Below are 22978 nucleotides of genomic sequence, written 5' to 3' on the forward strand. Positions count from 1 at the left end.
ATGGGAAATCAGAGTTTGCATTTTCGGTTGCACCACATTCATCGACGGTCATGTTTAGGATTTCAAACATTTACATTATGCCAAACATAAAAGCGATTCGTGAAATGTGCACCGATAAATTGGACGACATTCAGGATTTAATTTAATTACTTGTTTTTTCTTTGTTGACTTGGCCAGGATTAGAAATAACTACAAAGGGAATGAGAATTTAACGAGGAAATAATAGAATTCCGTCGGCAAACAAATTTTAATTAAGGGACTTTGAAACTATTTATCGTCTAGTTATGGTGTCTGACGAAAGTGTTTCAATTTGGTGTTTTAACGCTTCAATTAAATTTTAATCTTCGAACTTTTCCTAGAGGACGAAGCGGGAAGTGTAATCGAAAACATTCAACAACGAAAATTATTGCATTTTTTTCTACACCGATAAAATATTAAGGCCATTAGTTTTAAGGAAAATATGGTGGAGAGTTTCTCCACAAACAGACAAATTAATTTACTTCCCTTTGTCTATTTCCATTGTTCTAAAGACTACAGACCTGATAATTTATCGATTGCCAATAGAATGGTTTTATTAAATAAATTTATTGGTCCTGAAGAATTTACTGACTATCGACTAAAATATTCTCTTTTAAATATTAATTTAGAGCACTCAATGTTTTATAATGATAAAAATAGGGTAATTAAAATAACATGTACAGTATAAGCTTAACGAACAGAAGCATTTTATGCATACAATTAAATTTAAATCTAATTAAATTCTGTATGTTTCCACATTTTAACAATATAAAAATTTACCGAAAAAACAAGTCATTATGGTATTGTCAATTGCAGAAATTCATGTTTATTTAATAGAGGAATAACTGTTTAACACGGTGAATTAATTGACTTTAATTTTTGCGTTTTATATTGTTTTGACAAATAAATATTTTTACCTAATTGTTTTTTCATTGATTAACTGATTTTCTAAAGATTTATTTAATAATTTAAATATTCTTCCCAATAATTTAATAACAAATTACTTAACCATGTACTATTAAATCACTCCAAAGGATATTCTGTTATAAATTATGTTTATAGAGACTAACCGAGATATCAACTTGAAATTCTTCTTATAATATTTTCAGTTCGACCAAAAATCATAACAACTTTGTGTTTTTTTTAGGAAACTGTATAAATATTATTGAATTTTGAAATGCAAGTAAATCTCTTGACCTAAAGCATTTTAGTCATATATTATCTCTATTTGTCCTTGAGATGTTTAATCATATTCTATAATATTTCACACATGAAGTAACTAACCAAAATAAAAAGTGACAATACATTTGTTTCTTCAAATGATTAAACTTTTGAATTCTACATAAATTTCTTGACTTAAATAATTTTAATTATTGTATTATCCTTTCCAGATATTGAATGATTAACAAAAGTTAGATGTGACGATAACTTTGTTTTTTCAAATGGAATTCTGTAAATATAATTGTATTTTTGAATTGTACGTAAAATTGTTGACATAATGCACTTTGATTATTATGGTATCTTTATTTATTGTTGAGATATTTAATTTGTTTCAAAAAATTTTAGACATGGAGTGATTAACAAAAATTAGAAGTGACGATAACTTTGTTTTTTCAAATGGAATTCTGTAAATATAATTTAATTTTTGAATTGTACGTAAAATTCTTGATATAATGCACTTTGATCATTATACTATCTTTATTTGTTGTTGAAGTATTTAATTTTTTCCAAAAAATTCCAGACATAGTGTAATTAACAAAAGTTAGAAATGTCAATAACTTTGTTTCTTCAAACGAAACCCAATAATTTTTTTTAATTCTACGTAAAATTCTCCACTTAATGCATTTTATCAATATACAATCCGCATTTATTTTTGTGATATTTGTATCATTGTTGGTATACACATTAATATATTACTACTCAAAATTTTATTCTTTATTGATATGTCATATTGTGGGTCTGAAATCTTTCAGTTATAAAAGTAAAAATAAATGTGACGAAATATTTCTTAATTAATTAAGTAATAGTAACGTGTACTGGGCCAGAAATTTATTTTATAATACTTTATTTTAAATATATCACTGCGTTGCCTTGATCGATTATTACATGTGTAACTTTCCAGATTTCTATTGTACAACACGGTTATCAAACTTATAGCAACATAAATGAGATTTTCTTTTAATAAATATCTCTCCAACGTGTGCTACAAATGGGAAGCGGTCCCCTTTTTCCACACATGCCCCATTCAGCAAGAAATCGGTAACTTCATTATGTACCTACATATTGCGCCGTACAGACGGCCATTCCGTCGCTAATGAGATTGACAATAAATGCAGGGCGTATCGATCTGGCGCACTTTTCAGACTTGCAGAGTCACCCATACACACGGACGGTCGGGATGTGCAGTTTAAGAAGCCCCGGAGGCGGTCGTACATGTGTACGACGGCCCCCCCGATCTCAATTACGCGGCCGGCAAATTGCAGGTTTTACGGCTTCATCTTGCACCCTCACCTTTATTTCGTCCGCCACGGCTGACGCCAAGTTTGTCCGTAACTTCACTTTCGGCCCGGAATTGCGTCCGTCCTAATCTAGTTTAAATGCACGGTGATGTAAATCTCCATTTTCTGGCGGAACTGTTCAAAACTAGTATATATCCTATAAAATTTATAAATATTAATCCTAACATCCTGCCAATATTTTTTTGGCATATAAAAATAATATTAAAAATAAATAAACAATATTTCTGAGGAATAAATAATTGGGTGTCCAAATTATTGAAATTTCTGGGATAGCTGATGTCTGGACCATCGAAGTTATATTATATTTATTTACTTTATAAGTAGAAAAAGTAATAAAAAATAAATAAAAAATGTCTAAATATTAAGGGCGTCCGGATACAAAACATAAATAAGAACTGTTACAATTAAAAAATATAAAATTTTAAAACCGTAAATAATAAGAAAGTCCGGATTATTGTTTCCAGGTTAGCCTGCGGGTGGATTAACGAAGTTTACTATAATATTTCACTCTAATTAGTAAATTGAGAAATTTAGAACTTTTTATTTTATGGCGCATTCACCATTTTTGCAACTCCATTATGATAAAGAAAACCTTCTTTCTTATAAACAATATTTCACTCTAATTACTAAATAGAGGAATTAGTACATTACTGATAAAATATAAATAAAAAATTGTTACAATACAAAAAAATATATTTCTGAAACCTAATAAGGGTATCCGGATTACTGATGTTTCCGGACTACCGAAGTTTATTGTAAAAAATATTCTTCGAATTTTTAACTAAAAAATTACTACAATTACTGATAAAATATAAATAGAAAACTGTTACAATAAAAAAATTATAATTTTGAAGCCTAAATAATAAGGAAATTCAGATTATTGAAGTTTCCGGGTAAACCTGTAGGTGAATTAAGGAAATTTATTCTAAAAATATTTCACTCTAATTTATAAATAGAGAAATTATTACATTACTGATGAAATATAAATAAAAAAACTGTTACAATACAAGAAAAATATATTTCTGAAGTTTAAATAATAAGGGCATCTGGATTATTGCTAGTCTGTGACCGGACTACCAAAGTTTATTGTAAAAGAAAATTCCCTCAGATTTATAATTAAAAAATTACTACAATTACTGATAAAATATAAATAAGAAATTGTTTCTTTAAAAAGTATCTATTTTTGAAATCTAAATAATAAAGTGTCTGGACTAGTCCGTTTTTGAATTACCGAAATTTACTGTAAAAAACTTCTCCAATTAATAAGTATAAAAATTGAAATATAAAAAGTGTTACTATAAAAAAATATATTTGTTGAGCCTTATTATTAATTAAAAAATAAGCCCGGCCGGATTATTGTAGTTCTTGGTCTAGCTTGTGTCTGGACTTCCTGAGAAATAATCTAATATATGTTTAAAACTTGATATGAAATTTTACGTTATTCACTTAAATAGTATAATAATTTTGTCATTTTTGATTCACCCAAGTCTTTTAACCAGTGTGCGTCACGTGCTTTATGAACTGTACGAGTTTTGCCCAACTTAAATTGCTTAGTTTGCTGTGCACTTGCTTAGGATCTAAATATTGTCGATATCAAACGTCGCAAATATACGTTTCCCCCTTTATTGGAAAAACGGTAACAGCTTACCTTCGCATTTTCCTATTTATTTATTACGTAATAAAATTGAAATAGCCAAACTAGAAATGAGCCGGCTTTTGTCTGTTCAGTAAAGCAAATATTTAATTTTTGTAAAGGATACGCGAATATAAAACAACACTAAAGCTTATTTTCCTTTTTTTTCCAGACCATACAAATAGTGTAATCAAATGGAAGAGATATTTCGTCGAGTCCATGCCGGAGAAGTATAATGAGCGACTAAGTGGATGCGGAGGTCAGCAACAAACCCAAGATGTCTAATGACCTTCGGAGACGATATGAAGAAAACTACTCGTTGCTGCTTGAAGAGTTTTCTGCTGTTCCTCCTGTTATTCTATATGATAGAATACGGAGACGCAGGTAAGAAACAACAATAAACCCCTTATCGTTTCATACTTGCGAACACACGAACAATTACCGCTCCATCATCACCGTCGAAACAAATCGTTGACAAAGAAAGTTAAATTTTTCGCCACATAAAGTGGGAAATATATTCGAGTCGTCGACGGATCAAATGGGAAAGCTGAACGCGGATAAAAAACGAGCCCGGATTCTAACAATGACCCGCACGATGTAGTACATCGGTTGTGTTGGCCGAAGTAAAAAAAAAAAAATAAAATAACTGGGTTTTCACCGCCCCTCACACACAAACGCACTCGACGGTCATTTATATTAAAATAAATGGCTCACGTCTACTTACGGACGCACGCAGCGTCCGCATCGGCGTTAAAACCCGAAAGTGCGCCGACCAAAAATGATTTAACGACCTGTTAAAACTTCACTGTGTAATCTAATTGTTCAGAAGAGATAAATAGTGATGAAGTGGTGTGCCTATATTTTTTTCTACTGATATGCAAAACGTGGTTTTGTGGAGTTTAAATTCAATATAAAACGATTAAATTAAATACTGCATATTCTAAGGAAACCGTTATGTCAGAAAATGTTAAGAGAACGTATAAAGTGAATGAGATAACTAATAAATATGAATCAGACTTTTATTTAGTACTATAAAGCCATATGGAAAATGCGGAACAACCGTCAAGAAAATACAATAACCCTATCCCTCGAACTTGGGGAAAATTTTAACAAGATATGTGTGTCTTTATGATCTGGATCGGGACATTCCAGGCACGTAAACTTTTCATAACTTTATTTTAAAATATTGTTTCTTGGATCGCTTTTAAAGACGGGTACTTCTAATATAACTGTTAAGTAATTTTGACTTTAATATTTATAAAAGGAAATTGGAAATTTTAATTGTTTTCTGGCTTATTCTGAAATATTTGAGTTTTCATAAACTTTTTTATTTTATTGCGCATTCGCCATTTTTGCAACTCCATAATTATTTTGATAATCTTTCTTGTAAACAATTTAAGAAATTATTATTTATTCTACCTTATATTATAAATATTGTCACACTTTTGAATTAATGGGAGTTGGAGGGTACCTCAGATAAACACAGAATCCAAATATATACATAAAGTAGTTTATTAACAAACAATATTAATACTTAATTTTAACTTACACTAAGGATGAAGAGAGACTAACCCCTACATGATTGTACTCCACCTTGTATGGCACTATCCTCCTGTCTCCCAACTAGTCAACTGTTATCTTTTACATTTTATTTAACTAGAGAATACACTAATGTATACCAAAATATGATTACCTTATTCAGCATGTAGTACATACAGAACTAGCGTCAAATATAATGTTACTATAATCAATAAACATTCGGGAATGCCTTATTATCCATATGTGACAATATTATGGATTTTTTAATAATTTATTTTTTATTTTATGGCGCATCCGCCATTTTTGCTACTCCATAATTATTATGATAAAGAAAACATTCTTTCTTATAAACAATTTAAGGAATTATTGTTTATTCTACTTTAAATTATATATATTATAGATTTTTTTTGTCATAATAAATACTATAATTACAATATTTAAACAATTTTAATATTGGTTGTTGGTAAAAAATGAATTCTTCACACTTGAAGTCGTTTTACAAAGTTTTACAATTTAAATGTCATTCATTCTGAGGTATATTCATAGATTGTAACAAGACAATAAAAATTAATTGTCCTTTCAGTCATTTGGTTTTCCTCTCAGAACATCTAAATGGTCAAAGCTTTGAACAAGGAAGAAGATTCCAGTAACGAATGAAATAGAATGAAGTTTTCAAAGCTTCCGGAATGAGTAAATGATTATGAACTATTGATGGATTTTTATATGAAAATATTCAATGATAAATTTTAATGCTTCAAGTTGACTTTCTTTATTTGATCAAATAAATATATAGCAGTTTCCATTTTTATCACATACGTAACTGATAAATATCAAAATTTGCCATAAATCTGAATTTACTACAGGTATAATTTAATTATTTTTTTTTATCAAAATGAATTACAAAATTTATTCAATTTTTAAATGGTATGTTAGTGATTCTGATTGAGCTAATTGTTTATTCTGGGCGTCACATAATGTAAAATGACAAACAGATAATTTAACAATTTGTACACTGTCTCTTTGTTCTTTCATCAAAACATTTTCATATTTTAACAGATTTTAGTCTGCCGAGACTTGAAATGTTTGTAATTGAATAAGCTATCAATTAAAAATGAAAAATTTGGGATATTTGATTTATTTATACTTAAAACAAAAAAATAATAATAATAAAATTGTGAATGTAACTGAACTTTATACAGATACATCTCAATTATTTTTATACTGATAGAAAGTAATTAATCAGCATTGAATGTATAATTTACTTAATTTTCTATTAACCTCTTGTTCTTTAATCACAACATTTTAATTTTTTTAACGGATCATGGAGTGCTAAGGCTTGAAATGTCTGTAATTGAATAATCTATCAATTAAAAATGAAAAACTTGAGATATTGGAATTGTTGTTGAAAGAAGTTACTAAAGTGGCGAAAGTAACTAAAAATGTCAAAAATTGCTTGAAATTTGAACTTCTACTCTACATCTCTTACTCTACTAGTTCTCTTCTAATTGACACTAATTGGCCGTTTATTTTGGATGTCACTTGAATGATAATGATTTAGCAACTTATCCGTTTCCTTCTTCCTTCACAATATTTTTATCTTCTATTCGATGTTAGTCTTCTAAGGCTTGAAATATTTGTAATTAAATAAATTATCAATTAAAAATGAAAAATTTGACATAATGGAATTTTTTATTGTTGAAAAAAATTAATAAAACGGATTAAGTTTTTACAGATACAAGTCAATTATTTTTTTTTTCTTATCAAAACTAATTAGTCAGCATCGGATATATAATTTACTTAATTTTCTATTGACTTCTTGTTCTTTAATCACAATATTTTAAATTTTTAACCGATCATGATCTGCTAAGGGATGAAATGTCTGTAATTGAATAATCTATCAATTAAAAATGAAAAGTGGAGAAAGTAATTAAATATTTCAAGAATTGTTATTCTCATATGAATGATAAACTAGTAACTTATCCTCCTCTTTGTCTCTTCACAATATTTATATCTTTTATTCGATCTTGGTCTATTAAATAAGTTAAGTTAAATGTTTGTAATTCAATAAGCTATCAATTAAAATTGAAGAACTTGAGGTATTGAAATTACTTATTGTTTAAAAAAAATCGTAAAATGTCGAAACTAACTAAATCTTTTTGCAGCTGTAACTCAATTATTTTTCTTCTAATCAAAACGAATTAGATACTATTGGGTGCATAATTTACTCAATTTTTATTAACATTTTAATGGTGCCTATTGGGTTAACCATTTATTTTAGACATCACTTTAAAGTAAAAAGACAAATTGATGATTTAACAACTTCTGAAAGTTGTCATGATTTGCTAAGACTTGAAATATTTGTAATTGAATAAATTATCAAAAAAAACTTAGGATATTGGAAGATTTATTGCTGCAAAATTATTAAAAGGACGTTAGTAAATATTATAATAAATTTAATTATAAAACTGAAATTGAAATTGTAAATGTCAGTTCTATAAACTTTAATAAAAAACTTTTGAGATGAAAGTTTCGTTCATTTCTGACATTTTATTAGTTCATTAATTTATTAATCTAAGTTATTAAATGTTTACAAAACTTTACTTCTTTTTTTATTTACTATTAACTTATTTCAAAATTTATAACATTTCTTCACTTTTATATTCCAATTTAATTAACAATTTAATTAACACACAATTAATTATAAGCTTCGCTACATTGTGGAAAAGATGTATCGACAAATTAAATACTTAAAATACACGTCCTGCCATGGAAAAGCCCTAGGCTTTACGATCCCGCATTAGTTTACGGTGGCGGCTCCCACCTAGGGAAGTGGAAAACCAAAACGTAGCGATATACGAGTGCGAACTTTACACGCGGCACAGCACGGCCAACATACGCCGAAAGAGAACCGTCTGCGTCGTAAAATTCCACCGAATCCTCCACACACACACATACACACAGGCGTCGCGGGGGATAGCCGAACTTCCGACAGGGAGTAAGTCTGTTTGGTATGTTTAAAAATTGATGCGATTCGGTATTACTTTCGTTTAGGGGGGATGTTGGATTAAATAATTTATAGGTGGTTATTTTTGTGAGGTAATTATTCTGGTTTATGTGTGATCTAGTTGTTTAGTGATGGCGTAATTTCGATTACGTTTTGCTTAAATAGTCGAAAATAATTAAGCAAATGAGAACGATTTACGTTCCCTATTATAGCTTTTAATTAGATTATATCGGCAGTCATTGATGTCCCATAATGGGATTACAAACCGATTCACTAATCGTTGTGTCGACAATAAAGCAATACGATTTTATTTTGCGAATAATAAAAATATTCTCACAAAAGGGTTTTTTCATTTTTCAACATTGTCACACACTACAATGGTTTCAAACGACTTTAGTAACGATAGCACGATTCAGTCTGTGTTGCCAATTGTGTATAAAATGTTTTTTATCCCTGGGCCAAGTTTTACAGCTTTTTTATGATAGTAATGAAGACGTTATTGAATTCGTCTTTTTTTATTATTTTTATTCTAAGCTACAACGTTTCTTTACAGCGCCTACGTTTTACTATTGGGCACCGACCATTATACGTTTCTACTTCCACCTTTCCCATACTTGCCTTTTATTATGTCACCAACGAATGATTTATGCGAAACAGCGACCTTTTTGCTGTTTAATTTTTAACGACTGTTGAAAAACTCCAATCAAATTTTTGGCAAACAAAAGGCGAAGTGCTTGGCCAAACACAAAGCCCTCTATTATTTACATACCATCCAGTCCGAAACCGAAAGCTCGCTTTCAGTTTCGAAACTAATTAGTGAAGGGTCAACGAAGTGACAAACATGTTTTATACGCGGTTGTCCGCAAAAACAGGTCGAATCTCCAGTTCCGCACGCCTAAATTATCTAATGAAACCCGTGTTTAGGATATAATTATTGCGTTACATGGGACTCTGCCTCGAGCGTTGTACGCTGGAAGATTAATTGTGGAAAACAGGAAGTGGATTATACTTTATCTTCACTATTTACATGTTGGACTTTATATTTACATTTAACTGGACAGGTTGTACTGTTTGTTTGCCATGTTGGATTCGAGGATCCGATGTTAAATGCAGTTGATTCACATTTCATTGAATTGAACATATACTCTTCTGTGAGGCATGTACATAATAAGTATAGAATTAAATAATTTTATGGCTTTTTGATCATACATACAATACTTTTCTGAATACATTGAAAGATCAAAACTGAGCATAAAATAATGAAATAAATATAATTAATTGAACATTTAAATGTAAATATACTACAATTAAATTAAATAAAAGTTTATAGAATATTAAAAACTAAATTCAAAATCTACTAGTTAATTAAAATAAATAATAATAAAATTATAAATTTAAATTTATATATCACAAAAAATTGAGATTAACAAATTAAATGTAAAAAAATAGAATTAGTAATTTAAATCCATAAAATTCAAAAAATAGTCCTAAAAATTAAAAATAACTAATTAAATTAAAACAAAAATAAAATATTATTATTTAATAAGCTTAAAAATTAAAATTAACCGATTAAGTATAAAATTTCAAAATTAAGCTTAAAGAAATAAGTGACCAATTAAATAAATTCATTAAAAATTATTACTTTAATTGGATTTTAATATTATAAGCTTGAAAAAGTAAATGTAAAAAATATAAAATTAGTAATTTAATTATAATCTATATTATTAAAACTATCAATTTAAATTTATAAAGATAACATAAAAATTGTAATTAACAAATTAAATGTAAAAAAGTGTAATTTCAATTGAATAAATTTAAAAAAGTTAAGGTTAAGAAATAACTAATTGGATGAAAAAAGCAAAATTATTTATTTAAATTTATAAAATTTTAAGCTTATAAAACTAAATAATTAAATTAAATAAAAATTAAAATTATTACAAAATTTTCGAAACAAACCTTAGTAAAAATTAAACTAACAAGTTAAATCTAAAAAATAGATATAAAACGATTTAAGAAAAGTAAAATTATTTTATTTATAAAATTTAAAAATTAAGCTTGAAAAATTAAAATAATTAAATTTAATAAACCAAAATTGTCAATTTAAATGTATGATTTTTTAAGGTTAACCTTAAAATTTAAAATTAAATATTTACATTTTTAATTTAAAATTATAAAATAAAAAAATAACTTGAAAAAATGAAAATAACTAATGAAATTAAATAAATAAATTATTGATTACTTATAAGCTTTAAAAAATAAGATTAAAAATCTGAAAATATTTAAAAACATAATTTAAATTAATAAAATTTAAAAATTAAACTTTAAAAATTAAATTAATTAAATATAATATAAACCAAAATTATCAATTTAAATTTATGATTTTTTAAGGTTAACCTTAAAACTTAAAATTAAAAAGCTAAATTTATACATTTTAAAAAATTAATAATATATTAATAAATCATTAATTTATATTTATAAAATTTTTAAAATTGGAATTTTAAGTTAAAATTTCTTTATTACATAAAAAAAATAAATTATTGATGTAAATCCATAATAGTTTAAAGATTAAATTTAAAAAATAACTAAAAATTATCAATAATTAATTAAATAAAATAAAAATTAAAATTTCTATTCTACATTTATAAACCTTGACATTATTCCAATTATATGTAAAAAAATAAAATTAGCAAATTAAATTTATAAAATAAAAAAATATCTTAAAATATTGAAAATTTCCAATGAAATTAAATAAATAGAGTATTGATTTTTTTTATAAGCTTTAAAAAATAAGATTAAAAATTTTAAAATATTTAATCTCAATATAAAATTATAATACTCAAAGTACCAAAATTTAAAAAAACAATCTTGAAAAATTAAAATATGTCATTAAATAAAAAAATAAAATTAACAATTTAAATTTATAAAATTTTAGAAATACCCCTTAATAAAAATTAAATCTAAAAAAAGAGATTTAAATACATAAATCTATAATAAAAGTAATTTTTTAAAGTTAATCTTAAAAGTTAAAACTAAAAGATAAATTTATATATTTTAAAGAAATTAACTTTAAAAAAATCAAAATTAGGTTAGATTAAAAAATTTTAAATCATTAAATTAATTTTATAAAATTTTAAAATTTATGCATAATATTAAAAAAATATATTTATAATGTACATCCATAAAAGTTTACATTACGCTTAAAAAATAAAAAATAACCAATTTAAAATTAACTGTAATCGATTAAATTAATTAAAAATTAAAATATGTGGAATAATGCTTTAAAAAATTAAAATTTATAGTATTAGTAGTAGTATTAGTAAATAATGAATTAAATTAAATAAATAAATTATTGATTGAATTTATAAACTTTAAAAAATAATATTAAAAAATTAAATATATTCATTAGTTTGTAATTTTGGAAGTTATCATCTAGAGTTTTAAATAAAAGGCGTATTTTAACATTTTTGACAGGAAAACGTAGTAACGCAGTAAAAATTTCAAATAAAAATACATATTTTACATTGTAACAAAATTCTTCGCTTGTAGGAAATTGTCCGACATTTTATGCAAGCGCTAAACTTGGCACGGTCCATTAGCCGGCTCCGAAACCCGTCGCAATTTAACCTGCAAAACTGAGCACCTTGTGTATCGCGTTAATTCCAATTTAAACAACAATTAGTCGGAAGTGTTTTTGTAGCGAGATCCTACGTGCAGGATACTACATTATTGCTCGGCGGGTCGGCCATTGTAATGGGACAAACGGAGAGTTTTGCTGCACTCTGGGGCACAATTGACACTTCATACTTGTGCAGTTCAACGTTGGGGGGGCCCCAAGACTACACACAACTTTACGTGTCCCGTTTTTTCTCCTTTCTCTCGACGAAACGACGAGTGGCATTGTCTTGCCACGCGAAAAACAACCTTTAACTAAGATGTAATGGTACGGCGGTTTGGAGTGGCTTCTCCCTCGAACAATGGGACCAGATGCAATCAGTGATTTTTGCCTCTAAATAACGAAACAATTCGCCTTTTATTCTTTCAAATTCGCTTCCGGCGTTGCAGCGGTGATATTGCAGATGTCTACTTAATAAGTATCTCCCGGTTTCCTCTGGGTGGCTTTGTCGTTTTTAATTAATAATTAAAAACTACAATGACTTTAATAATTGGAGTTTTCGGATTGTGTGCAAGGCGAAAAATTCGAATGTCGAAGTTGGAATTATCAACACTTATTTTATAAATATTTGACTTTTAATTTATATTTTGTATGCCAATTACTGATTGAATTAATCATGATTTTCAGTGCAAATTGTAATGACCTGCATTATTCGATGAATAAATTTAGATGGACCAAAACGTGAAATAATCATTTATATGCAAATTTGTATAATTATGTTTAAGCGTTATTTAATTTTCATCTCTTAATTATTTGCTAATTTATTACTATACAACTAATTACGATTGTAACAAACAACGCTTTAAAATTAAACAAAAATAATGTTCTATCGCATGACATTTCAGTGAAAAATTATTTAACAGAGAGAGTCTCATGCATAAAACTTACGTTCCATTCTAGATAGCACATGAAATGGTTCTTTGCTGCAAACCTGAATTGAATTGAAAGGAAAAGAAAAAAATGGTTTTTAACCGAATAAAAGTATGTTTAATATTTGAAAAATGTACAATCCTATTTCTGTTTACAACACAAGATTCCACGACAATTTCTTGACCAGTTTTAATAGAGAATATGAATTTTCAAATTAAAAGTTATAAACCAAATGAAATAGTAATTTATAAACCATTGAAGATACAGTGGAAGTTTGATAACACAAAATGTTTCACTTAAGATTGTGGTTATTAAATACAAAATAAGGCTGAATGTACATATTTTTATTAAATTTTCAAAAAACTTTCAAATTTCAATTATGAAAGTTTTTCCTATGACTTCCCCAATCATTTAAACAATTATACTTATATTTATAATATACATCTATATATCTATACGTCTATACATCTATACATCTATACGTCTATACATCTATACATCTATACGTCTATACATCTATACATCTATACATCTATACATCTATAGATCTATACATCTATACATCTATACATCTATACATCTATACATCTATACATCTATACATCTATACATCTATACATCTATACATCTATACATCTATACATCTATACATCTATACATCTATACATCTATACATCTATACATCTATACATCTATACATCTATACATCTATACATCTATACATCTATACATCTATACATCTATACATCTATACATCTATACATCTATACATCTATACATCTATACATCTATACATCTATACATCTATACATCTATACATCTATACATCTATACATCTATACATCTATACATCTATACATACTTCTATAATCTATATAATCTAAATCATTTATATCATGTATATTATTTATATCATGTATATCATCTACATAAAGTCCATCATCTCCATTATCTCCGTCATCTCCTTTATCTGCACCATCTCTATCATTTACATCATCTCCATCATCTTCATCATCTTCATCACCTCCAACATCCCCATCATCTCCATCATCTCTAATGAACCAATTCTTTTGAAAGATGTTGCAATGTTTTGTCTTTGTTGATATTGTCGAACTATTTTCACCACATTCATTATCCCCACTATCTTCACCACATTGCAGCAAAGGCAAAAGCAGATCTTTCAATCCTCGACAATATCATCGATTGTAGATTTCATAATTCAGCTGATGAAAACCATCAAAGAAGATGTATTTCTGCTAATTTATGTTCAAATTATATTTGAAGCTGAATATCTTCACTTGTTTCCTTCGGACATTAACTTATAGAAATCAAAGAACTTCATCCTATTCCTCACTTCCAGAATACATTGGATATATTTTTAATTATATGGCCGATATTCTAGTTTCTGTATATCACTTAATCACAATCCTTCAATTTTAGAGATTTTCTTGAAAATTTAACTTATCGAACAACTGCATATAATTTTTGACTCTTGAAGCTATTGTGTAAATAAAAAAATTACATCTGACTATGAAATGATGAGAATTACACCATGTAAAAGACATGCCAGTCTTTCAATACTGTTGGTGTTTCTCATTATTAAGTCAAATCACAACTCGTTTACCGAAAGTATTTCCACCCGTAACAATATATGGAAATGTTATGATTATCTTAATTGAAATTGTTATGGAAGCCGGCCAAGTCAAACTTTTAGAATTTCATATAACTTTCGTATTAATTATTAAATTAGTTGCGTAAGTTCATGTTCGTTGAAAACCAAATGGGCTTAAGCGAAGTTTTAAAACAAGTTATCTAAATTACATGCACCCCATGTTCTCACAATTTTTTGCCCTGTTACTTCAACAACTACTTAATTTTGTCGGGGTGCAAAATATAATTAATTTGCTTAATTTTTTTTTTTTTGCTTTGCCAACGAATAAATTAATCCTTTTAGCTTGATAGCGAGTCAACTTCCTAAACGGATTTCCTGAATTTTTGAACTTCCCGCATAAAATTACGCGAGCCCTCCTCGAAACTAAATCCTTTTGTGAAATCAAACGGCAATTATAAGTAACGACACGTAGATGTCGACGAGGGGGGAAATCAGACCGAATATGGTTAGCTATTCCACTTGAATTGTTATGATAATTAAAGTGCTCGACGTAATTTCGACGAGACTTCTAAGAGACCCCTAAATCTCGTTCATCCTTTGTGTCAACCACTCAATGAAACACTTGTGCTGGATCATAAACCCGGATTTATATTGTTATCTTTTCATGCGTCAAATATTGTTAAAAATGTGAAATTATAACGTAAAAGAAGTTTTATAAGGGAAATTTTTATCTCGAAAACTATCTAAAATATGTCCCCACTTGATAGTAGGGCGAACTATGTTAGTAACATAATGGCTTGCATCTAAGCATGTGTGCCACAATTTATGATAATAATGACTACATAAATTGTCGTTGATGGAATCCCGAACACCTTAAATATTTATGAAGGTAATTAAGTGTGTTTATATTACGATTATGCACTTCCAACGTTTTATTTATGGCGCGGTACAAATTTGCCTACGAAAATTTTAAACTCCCATAATTAAACCGACTAGGGAGGATTTACGGTCTCCAAAGGGAAATCTGAAAGCTTTGTTTATGCTTAGCGCGCTAATTGTTTGTTCTTGACGGTATAATTTTGTACCTGTGGATCGGTAACGCGTTTCGAGGATTTAAATTTAATTAGAAAATTATCATGCTAATTAATTTTAATAATAAAGTTGCCCAAGTATGTAACCGACTTTTATGGTATATGTATTTTTCATTAGAATATGGATTATATAATGTTTAACTTTATACTTACATTCTGATTTATTTACTTACAGTAGTCAGTAATGAATGAAGTTGTTTGTCAAAATTTTTGTGACACATTATATTTTGGACAATTTCTGCAATTCTGTTGTAGTTGTTGGAGAATGTAGACCAGAGAAGGTCGATGCGAGGAGCTTACCCCAGAATTCGGTGTTTTGGTTTTTTCTCTTCCCTCCTTTAATTTATGATCATTACAACACTCAATCAAAGATTGGAAAGGTGTACACATATTTTGAGATGCAACAGAATAAGATCATCTTTAATAATGAGTCCCAAGTTTGTCTGATTACAGAAGTCTATCCATCAGTGGTTTACGAAAGAAGAAATACTTTTTACCCTGCAAAGAATTTACCGTAGATTCCTGTGTTTTGGACTTTTTTCTTACCTTCCCCATTTTATAATTCCTCTCACTGCAACACCCTTGTCAAAGATTAGAAAGGTGTACAGAGACACAGACACTTTTTGATGTATACTTGAATAAAGTTATCTTCTGTCGTTTATAAAAGAGGAAAGGCTTTTTACCATGCGAAGTGTTTACTGTAAAATACAGTGTTTTTCCATTTTTTCTTACCTTCTTCAGTTTGTAATTAGAAAGGTGTACAAAAAACAAGTTTTTATGTAGAATGGAATGAAGTCATTTTCAGATATGGGCCCTAAGTTTGTCTAGTTGGAAAACTTTAGAACTCCTCTTAGTTTTGTCTGGAAAAGGTTGTGCAATTATCCGCCAGTGGTTTACAAAAGAAGAAAGACTTCTTACCATGCGAAATATTTACAGTAGAATATAGTGTTTTGCCATTTTTTCTTACCTTCTTCAGTTTGTAATTAGAGAGGTGTACAAAAAGACAAGTTTTTATGTAGAATGGAATGAAGACATTTTCAGAGATGGGCCCTATTTTTGTCTAGCTAGAACACCACTTTGTTTTGACGAGAAAAGATTCTGCAATTGACCACCAGTGGTTTACAAAAGAAGAAATACTTCTTAACAAATGTTTACAGTAGAATACTGCGTTTTACACTTTTTTCTTACCTTCCTCAGTTTGCGATTGGAGAGGTGTACAGAAGTACACATTTTGATCAGGAATAGAAAGAGGTCATCTTCAGAGATGTGCCCCAACATCCTCGTCAAAGATTGGGGAAATGAACTCCACTTTGTTTTGTCCAGAAAAAGTTGTGAAATTGACCACCAGTGATTTACAAAAGAAGAAATATTTCTTACCAAGTGTTCACTGTGTATAGAAATACACATTTTGATTGGGAATGGGAAGAGGTCATCTTCACCGATTTCGTTTGGTGACAAAATTACCAGTTTAAATAAGATTGTGCAACTGCATCCCAGAGGGGAAAACTTCTTATCATGTCTTATCATCTTTTGAACATTTTTCTTACCGTTCCCAGTTTGTGCTTCGAAATTCAGCCCTTTCTCCATAGAGTCTAGCGGACCTTCAGTGTCAAGTGGAGATGGCGGGGACTGCCAACGCGAGTTAATGAGTGTATAAATTATTGTGGAGATTCATTTCATTAATTAAAAATGTGGTATGATATATTTGTCTGAATTTGTAATCATTTGTTCTATTTTCTAGACAACTAATTGTTTAGCTAATATTTGTAATTATTTTTATATTTATATATTAAATTATTTTTTTTATAACTAAATATGTTTCATATTTTATTACTTCTATATATTTCAGTTACACTCATATGAAAAGTTAAAATCAATATTTTGAAAAATGAACACAATCTTGGCGAGAACTTCAATATAAAAAGGTTCCACTTTTCTATAATATTTCTAAGAAAGAGCACTAACACAACCAACAATAAGTAAGAATCCATTTAAAGGATTGACCCATTCCGGTTGGCTGGCCTCCAACTTTGCACTTCTCCCGAGATATCAAAGCAACTATTGATATCCGAGGCGCCTTGCGTGCATCGTCCAGCAATTTTCCAATTAAAATTAAAGCCTTTATTTGTGATTCTATTAAACCAGAATCGCATTTTCATTTTGTTTCAATTGTGTTTATATGTAATCAACCTATGTTGTAGATATTATACATTAAAAATTTAAAATTGTAAAAGGCAATTTTATAATATTCATTGTTGCACGTGTTTATTTATATAACTGTTCATATTGAATTGAAACGTATATTTGTAATTGCATATGTTTTATAAATATTTCGAAATAACAAGCTGCGTAAATTAAATGTGTGTTTATTAATGCTGCAATTATTAAGACCTGAATACTATTTACGTGAAAATTTTAAACGGTAAAGTCACAAATACAATAGTTAATTAATAATTTGAATATTTTGTATTATAATTATTAATAAAAACAATATATTATACATTTAATAAATGATCAAAATAATTTCAAAGCACGATTTAATTGCGGCCTGAATTGAGTCCTCTACCTGAATTCAATTTAAATCGTATAATTCGATAACAATAACTTACAATGATGAATAAGGCTTAGCCAATTGTTTGAGTAACTAAATAACAAGGTATGAGTTATTTTCCAATAGCTATAATAAAAGTGAATTCAGGCGCATTAAAATTAATCGGAGCTTTGTCATCCAAACTAATTATGCTATTTTGTCCCGTGTATGCGAATATCGATTATGTCTGATAAGAGTATTAAATTGATAATTTCATATCAGCCTTAAAATAAATTTTAACTGGCCATCCCCTAAAACCTACGTACATGGACGTATTGCATTAATATATGGGCACCAAAAAAGGGGTTACAGAAGTAAACTGACAAATCGGCTTCAGCAACGTACCAGTTTGTGAATATGGCAGCGTGCATTAATCTACTAGGAACTTAAAATAGGATGACAGAACCACAAATAGTTTATGCGAGATAATTCATGCATGGTGCTTATTCGTAGCTGATTTATAAAGCCGCAAAAGCCGTTTAAATTACGTATTTATAAAACAACCGACACGAAGAAGGAGCTAGGAAATGAAAAGGATGAAATATGGACAGGTCTATAAAACGGGTGCGGCATGAGCAGCCGGCGTCTAGGAAATGGTTTTTCGAAAAGTCATTTCTAACTAATATTACGCGCTCGATTTCGCACGCCAACTGCAAGGCCCCGCGACACGTTTATTGTCCGGGATCGTCTTTTTCCATTTGGTTCGGCGGTATCGACCCCAAATTAATTTTATGAGTTATTAATGAAATGATGATGAGTGGATGATTAATATTATTTTGAAGCTGTTAGGGGATTTTATGACTTATTGAAGTTTATTTTATTATATTTTAGATTCAACAAAGAATTCTTGAACATTGACAATTGTTAAAACTTTTATATAATGTACTCAGTAAATTACATTATCTATGAGTTATTAATGAAATGATGATGAGTTGATGCTTGATATTATTTTAAAGATGTTAAGAGATTCTATGATGATATAAATTACAAAAGATTATTTTATTAGATTTTAGATTTAACAAAAAATTTTTGAACATTGACAATTGTTAAAACGTTTATATTTTGTCCTCAAAAAAATTACATCTTATCTATGAGTTATTAATGAAATAATGATGAGGGGATGCTTGATATTATTTTCAAGCTGTTAAGGGAGTTTTTGATATCAAAAATTACTGAGGATTATTTTATTATATCTAAGATTTAAAAAGGAATTTTTGTAAATTGACAATTGTTAAAACGTTTATATAATGTCCTCAGTAAATTACATCTTATCTATGAGTTATTAATGAAATGATGATGCGTGGATGCTCGATATTATTTTGAAGCTGTTAAGGGATTTTATGATGACATAAATTACTGACGTTTAATTTATTATATTTTAGATTTAACAAAGAATTGTTGAACATTGACAATTGTTAAAACGTGTACATTTTGTCTTCAGTAAATTACATGTTATCTATGATTATTAATGAAATGATGATGAGTGAATGCTCGATATTATTTTGAAACTGTTAAGGAATTTTTTCTTGACATAAATTTCTGAAGATTATTTTATTATATTTAAGATCAAAAAAGGAATTCTTGAAAATTGACAATTGTTAAAACGTTTATATAAGGTCTTCAGTAAATTACATCTTATTAATGATATGATGATGAATGAATGCTTGATATTATTTTGAAGCAGTTAAAGGAGTTTTTGATGACAAAAATTAATGAAGATTATTTTATTATATTTAAGATTTAAAAAGGAATTCTTGAAAGTTGATGTCTTCAGTAAATTATTAATGATATGATGATCAGTGGAAGCTTGACATTATTTTGAAGCTGTTAAGGAATTTTGTGAGACATAAATTACTGACGAGTAATTTATTATATTTAACACTTAAAAATAATTCTTGACCATTGATAATTGTTAGAACGTTTATATTTTGTCCTCAGTAAATTACATCTTATCTATGAGTTATTAATGAAATAGTGATAAGTGAATGTTTGATATTATTTTGAAACTGTTAAGGGAGTTTTTGATGACAAAAATTACTGAAGATTATTTTATTATATTTATGATTTAAAAAGGAATTCTCGAAAATTGACGTTGTTAAAAGGTTTATTTTTTTGTCCTCAGTAAATTGCATCTTATCTATGAGTTATTGATGAAATGATGATGAGTGAATGCTTGATATTATTTTGAATCTGTTAAGGGATATTTTATTTCATAAATTACTGAATACTATTTTATTATATTTTTTATTTAACAAAAAATTTTCGAACATTGACAATTGTTAAAACTTTTATATAATGTACTCAGTAAATTACATTATCTATGAGTTATTAATGAAATGATGATGAGTTGATGCTTGATATTATTTTAAAGCTGTTAAGAGATTCTATGATGATATAAATTACAAAAGATTATTTTATTAGATTTTAGATTTAACAAAAAATTTTTGAACATTGACAATTGTTAAAACGTTTATATTTTGTCCTCAAAAAAATTACATCTTATTTATGAGTTATTAATGAAATAATGATGAGGGGATGCTTGATATTATTTTCAAACTGTTAAGGGAGTTTTTGATATCAAAAATTACTGAGGATTATTTTATTATATCTAAGATTTAAAAAGGAATTTTCGAAAATTGACAATTGTTAAAACGTTTATATAATGTCCTCAGTAAATTACATCTTATCTATGAGTTATTAATGAAATGATGATGAGGGGATGCTTGATATTATTTTGAATCTGTTAAGGGATTTTTTATTTCATAAATTACTGAAAATTATTTTATTATATTGTATATAACATCTAAAAAAGTATTGTTGAACATTGACAATTGTTAAAAAGTTTATATAATGTCTTCAGTAAATTACATCTTATCTATGAATTATTAATAAAATGATGATGAGTTGATGCTTGATATTATTTTGAAGCTGTTAAGGGATTTGTTGATTTCATAAATTACTGAAGACTATTTTATTATATTTTATATTTAACAAAGAATTTTTGAACATTGACAATTGTTAAATCGTTTATATAATTTCCTCAATAAATTACATCTTATCTATGAGTTATTAATGAAATGAAGATGAGTGGATGCTCGATATTATTTTCAAGCTGTTAAGGGACTTTTTGATGACATAAATTACTAAAGATTATTTTATTATATTTTAGATTCAATAAAGAATTCTGCTGTTAAGGGATTTTATGATGATATAAATTACTGAAGAATATTTTATTATGTTATATTTACATATTAATGAAATGATGCTGAGTGGGTGATATACTATTTTGAAGCTGAATTTTATAATGACTACAGATTATATTATTATATTTAAGATCTAAAATTCTTGAACAGCGGCAATTGTTAAAACGTTTAAATTATGTTCTTAGTAAATTACATCTTATCTTGTGTTGGAAAATGCATGTGAATGTTAATTAGCTAAGTTTCCTCTTTGAATATTCGTCATACAAACTACTTGGGCCATATTTCGAATGCACTGCATAGAGACGTACCATTAAGGCTTGGAAATGAACTTTATTGAATTTACACAGAAAATGCGTGCATTCCAAGATACCGGTGCACGTCGGTGTCGTGTTGAAGCTTCCCCGCCTTCCGGGTTTCAACCTAGTTTTCTTTATGTGCAGGTGGAGGAGCCATCCCCGGAATAGAGCTGTCGATGGCGCCTTCCCACACCGCCCTCAGCGGCGACTTCCACGTACAGATAACCTCGTCCTCGTTCCCGCCGCTGCTCCTGCAACTGTCCAGGCTGGAGGGCAACGTGGCCCAACCGTTGACCACGTTCCCCGTCTATCCGGAGGCGAGAGCCCTCAAGATGAACACCACCATAGTTAAAATACCGTGCGGCTACTTCTCCCGAGGCGGACAGTACTATGTGCTGCTCAAAAAACAATCGGTGCCGAGTGACAATGCGACGGGCGACGACCAGGGTTTAGTGATCACGAGGAGTCTGGACGTGCGATGGCCGATGCCCCAGCTGTCGCTGACGCCGGAACATGTACAGACTTATCCGGAGAGGCCGGTCACGGCGATACTCGAGTTTCCGGAGGTGGTGTGTCCGCCGATGGCCGACAGCCCGGCCAGCGCCATACCGGAGTTCTGGCTGGAGCTGAACTACTGCGGGCACTCGCTGCTTACCTGTGATAACAATGATTCGGAACTGAACAGGACCGCACAGGTAAGAAACCAAAGTTATATGTGTCTTCCTCTTTGGAACATGGTGTGTATGAACATCTAAAGTGGAATCTGTTTTCAATACACCATTTTAGAACCCTGGAAATGCCTTAGAATTTGAGCTTAAATAATCTAGTATCCATTAACTGCCATCACCTTGCAAGGTGTAAGTCGTTTATCACGGATTCCTGCAAAACATCTGGTACTTAAAAAGTTTTCCATCTTGTAAATAGGACGCA

At 28.7% G+C, this 22978-nt stretch overlaps 2 protein-coding genes across 3 annotated transcripts in view; one reads left to right on the top strand and one right to left on the bottom strand.

Moving 5' to 3' along the window:
- Positions 1–22978, bottom strand: part of LOC109600372 (RNA polymerase-associated protein CTR9 homolog) — a 357258-nt gene that overhangs the window by 89871 nt on the left and 244409 nt on the right. The window lies entirely within an intron of this gene.
- LOC109604187 (uncharacterized) overlaps positions 1–22978 on the top strand; it is a 132190-nt gene that overhangs the window by 79801 nt on the left and 29411 nt on the right. For both annotated transcript variants that reach the window (XM_049964332.1, XM_049964331.1), the window contains exons 2-3: positions 4343–4554; positions 22193–22743. In XM_049964332.1, the coding sequence (XP_049820289.1) occupies positions 4422–4554; positions 22193–22743 (684 nt within the window). In that variant the 5' untranslated portion in view covers positions 4343–4421. The remainder of the gene's footprint in view (positions 1–4342; positions 4555–22192; positions 22744–22978) is intronic.

Source organism: Aethina tumida, chromosome 3, assembly GCF_024364675.1.
Source record: "Aethina tumida isolate Nest 87 chromosome 3, icAetTumi1.1, whole genome shotgun sequence".
Taxonomy (NCBI): Eukaryota; Metazoa; Arthropoda; class Insecta; order Coleoptera; family Nitidulidae; genus Aethina; species Aethina tumida.